Raw genomic sequence first — 4,506 nt, 5'->3', positions numbered from 1 at the left:
CTACTTCATTGTAACCAATATTTGTCTCTAATACTTTATTTTGGTAGACGTTGTATGATGAAGTTTACTCGTATTCTTGTTTGAAAACCAATAAAAAAAATATTGAAAAAAAAAAGACTGGGGGAGTTAATGGATGCAAATTGGATTGATAATGTTAGGGTTAATAATGGGGATGAAGAAGTTATTGTTGGTAAATGTGTCTGTTGAATGGGGTTATGTTAATGGTTAAACATCTTTGAGGTGGATTTTAGACAATGGGATAATATTATTTTAAGTTCACTTTAATACTCTCTGTATTGTATGGCAGTCACTAGGATGATCACTGTGCTGTTTGACAATTACAGAATGTCCTCTGTATTGTATAGCTTTTACTAGTATGCTCTCTGTATTTATAGTGTTTATGGTTGCATGTTAAATATCCATTTTATGATTCATCTGACTACCGCTTTTGTTATTTTCTTATCACTTTTAAATACAGTAAGTAATGAGTGGGCCTTTCTTATCTGTCAGAGTGGCTGGACCTAAGACAACTGTGCCCACAGCATCCCCTTGATGGCGGCCCTGCCCCAAAGTCTTAAAGAGGGTTCCAGAGAAAATATACTCTGACGCATATGGTCCTCTGCAAAGAAAACCTGTCTCCTTGTAAAGATGCTAAAACAATATATTGTAACTGAAAAAATACCAGTTAATCACCAAAGCCTTAGACTGGATCTTAAGAGGGGATAAACCTTACGTTCTAAATTGTTTTAAAATTCTTATTTTTCTTACAATAACCTTTACATTTGTCTAATATATTACCATATTTTCCATGGAGTTGGGAAAAGGTATGATTTACATGACTAGGGGGGGGGGGGGAACTCATGTCAACGTTTTCATTGCCATATTGGCATTTTGCTTGTGTTGATCCTGTTTCAATTTCGACCTAGTGCATGCCAACTTTTAGTCAACGTCGACCTTGTTCATGTTAACCTTCTAGTGTTGAACTATTGACTGTCAATCTAGACATTGTTACCTATCATCCAAATCGCATCATTGCCATAAAAATGTTATAATACAATTTTACAAAGATATTTTCTTAAATGCCTTCTTTATGTCCTTATTCCTCAAACTGTAAATAATTGGGTTGATCAGTGGGGTAACAACTGTATAAAACAATGACAAGACTTTTCTGATACTTCTTGACTGTCCTTCTGTTGGAAGATTATAAATACAAAACAGAGTGATATAAAATATGGACACCGTGGTGAGGTGGGAGCTACAGGTGGAGAAGGCTTTCTGACGCTCAGAAGAGGATGAAAGACTTAGGATAACTTTGATAATATACACATAAGATACAATAACTAATATGAAGGGTAAAATAAGGATCGGTAAACTAAGAAACATGACTTCCAATTGCAGAACAGAGGTATCGGAACACGAAATCTCTACTAAAGGAGAATAGTCACAAAAGAAATGGTCAATAATTTGGGATCCACAATAGTTCAGCAAAGCCATGGATATTGTGTCAATCAAACATAGTGAAAAACTTAGCAGCCAAGATGCAATAATCAATTTCATGCATAAGGTACTGTCCATTATACCGTTATAATGCAGCGGTTTACAGATGGCTAGATATCGGTCATATGACATCACGGTCAGAAGGAAACACTCTGAGCTTTCTGAGACTGCAAAAAAATAAAACTGAGCGATGCAGCCTACGAAAGAAATTGCGCCCACATTGTTAACAATAGTATGAAGCATGTAGGGGACGATATCTGTGGTCAGCATGATGTCAGACATGGACAGCTGTGTGAGGAAGAAGTACATCGGGGTGTGAAGGCCCTTGCTGTAGGACACCAATGCAATGATTAACAGGTTTCCACCTACAGTTGCAGAGTAAATCACAAGAAGGATAAATAAGAATATTGTTCTTGAAATTTGGTGACTTTGAAATCCCAAAAGGATGAAGCCAGTGTTGGAAGTGATATTGCTCTTCTGCATTGCTTGGGTGAAAAAAAAAATGTATACATACTGTAATAAGCATAGTAATACTGATTATCATACTATATAATGGTTTCATTTTTAAATGATGATCATCAGTGCCTGATTAAGCCTTCTGTGGGCCTGGGGCACTTTAGACATGGGAGAATATTACACTGTCAAAACACAGAGTAAAGGCAGTATAAACTTGGTCAAGGGGTAACTGCATGGGTATATATATATATATATATATATATATATATATATATATATATTTATAAAAGCAAAAGGAAAGGAGAAGCGCACAATAAGCAAAAGTATAACACAGTTCCTTTACTTGCAATATGCGCTCACTCGCCAAGCCTGAGTGATTAGGGGCGGACGGAACCACTGCCGGCATAGGAGATATAGTCTTCTCGTCAGGAACAGCCTCTCACACTGAACTTGCCAACTCTGCCGCCTCCGTCTCCGCTCGCCTCACTCCGGTGACGTCAATCCGTCTTCTGTATAGGCCATGCCCAATGCATTTCGTACCAGGACTTCGTCAGGGGGGTGACGAACTCCTGGTACGAAATGCGTTGGGCGTGGCCTATACGGAATACAGATTGACGTCACTGGAGTTTAGGGCTTAAATCATGGATGGATACAATAATTATATTATATGCAGTGGAGCAATCTTTTGCCTTTGAGTATGCATCAAAGTCAAAGAGCGCAGATGCAGTGAGAATTGACAGTATTTACAAGGCTGTTTATAGTAAAGTGGGGTGGCTACTAAAACGTCTTGGGGGAGTAAGTGCCTTTTATTGCAATCCCATACACACTCTAAATAGCTACAGCAATTCAGTTCTATCGGCCAGTCTGCATGGCAATAGGATTGCCTATCTACCAATGTTTGTGTCTATCTGCACAGATGGTGGTTCTGCAACAGCTTCATTAGGCATATCAATGCAAATCCCCATTGTGCTCTAGAAAATGTGTCAGTGGGTGAACATAGGAACATGTACTGGGTGATGTGGGAACATGTGTCCTGTGGGGTGGCCTGGAAACTGTAACATTTATTTGCAGCCAAGTAGTGACAAAATAAACAAAAATGTAATAATTTTACCACCTCATGTACAACAACACAAAGTTATAAAACATGCACTCAATAATATGGAATATGGATGAGTCAATTATCTGATTCATACATAAAATTACATACAATTACATTTAGCCCCTTAGTAGTAGATAATCATCAGTAGAATATACAATTATTATTATTATTATTATTATTATTATTATTATTATTATTATTATTTTTTTTTTTTATTATTTGATTTGCAGAAGAGACGCTCGCACAGCATTTCAGAAGGTCTTTAGAACAGTGGTTCTAAACCTCAGTCCTCAGGACCCCCATCAGTGCACATTTTCCAGTTTCCAGGTCTACACACAGAATCACAGGTGAAATAATTAGCTCAACCTATGATATTTAAAATGTGTCAGTGAATAATGAGTGCACCTGTGCGCCTGCCGGGTGACCTGGAAAACGTGCACTGTTGGGGGGTCCTGAGGACCGAGGTTGAGAACCACTGCTTTAGAACATGTCACTGTTCTGTCTTATATTTAATAGTCAGGAATATTTCAGGTTTACCAATTTAGAACCTTCTCATCAAAAGTACCTTTACATGAGAGATGCAGCAAGTTGTCAATAACATGGACCAGTCACTGTCTGGGAACCCACCTCTCCAGCAGGCAGTGTTAAACACAACTAGAATATAGTGCTTTGCTAGAGTCTACTGCATTTGTGCAAAACACCAAGAAAATGGCCACCACACCCAAGGAATAAGGTTTCTGAGAACTATAAATGACCTATATAACAAAAACACCATGATAGGTGTCACATTAAATCAAATAATTTTGATGATAGAATCAACAGACCATTTCTTAAGATAATGACTTACAGTAGAGATTTCTAATCATAAACGTTTTCATCAGAACCCTCATGAAATCTGTAGACAGGAAGAGCAGGAGGGATGGGAAAAGTGGACTCAATTTTTGGGCAGAATTAAATGCATGCAAAAGAGATGGGAGAAAAAAAATATAATAAAGGCAACAGGCCTTTGTCAAAGTACAAGGAAAACGTAGTCAGTGTGGCTTGCAAAAGAAGTAGCAAATATTGTGAGAGCAAAAATGATTGGGAAATTTACTAACAAATCGTATTTTTGGTCATATCATTCTTATTATTATTTTCCACACATCGAATGGCTTTGAACGTGTTTGTGGTGGAACATGTTCGGCCTAGTAAGTAAAATTCACTTAAGTGATGTAGTTACGACATTCTTATTTTCCGATGGCATTGTTGTTCGCAGGTTGTCGTATTTTTCCCATTCGTATTGAATATGGATGTACGCACATTGTACAGGTCATACGCACTTTGCCACAGTTCGTAACTACTCATTCGGAAATATTACGCCTGTCACCATTCATAAAAAACATGTTTTGTATCATTGTTGGTTGAAAGTTACTGACATGGGAGTGCGTTCACACAGGTATATATGTGTAGCAAGC

At 37.7% G+C, this 4,506-nt stretch overlaps 1 protein-coding gene across 1 annotated transcript; it reads right to left on the bottom strand.

Moving 5' to 3' along the window:
• Window positions 1-1,059: 1,059 nt before the first annotated feature.
• Window positions 1,060-1,980, bottom strand: LOC146073413 (olfactory receptor 5G3-like). Its single transcript, XM_083180591.1, has one exon. It carries the CDS (start codon window positions 1,978-1,980, stop codon window positions 1,060-1,062), a length of 921 nt encoding a protein of 306 aa, XP_083036717.1.
• Between the last annotated feature and the right edge of the window lie 2,526 nt (window positions 1,981-4,506).

This window comes from Crinia signifera, chromosome 4 (genome assembly GCF_055691185.1).
Source record: "Crinia signifera chromosome 4, ASM5569118v1, whole genome shotgun sequence".
NCBI lineage: Eukaryota > Metazoa > Chordata > Amphibia > Anura > Myobatrachidae > Crinia > Crinia signifera.
The sequence above is the reverse complement of the archived record's forward strand: the minus strand, read 5'-3'. Positions and strand labels throughout refer to the sequence as shown.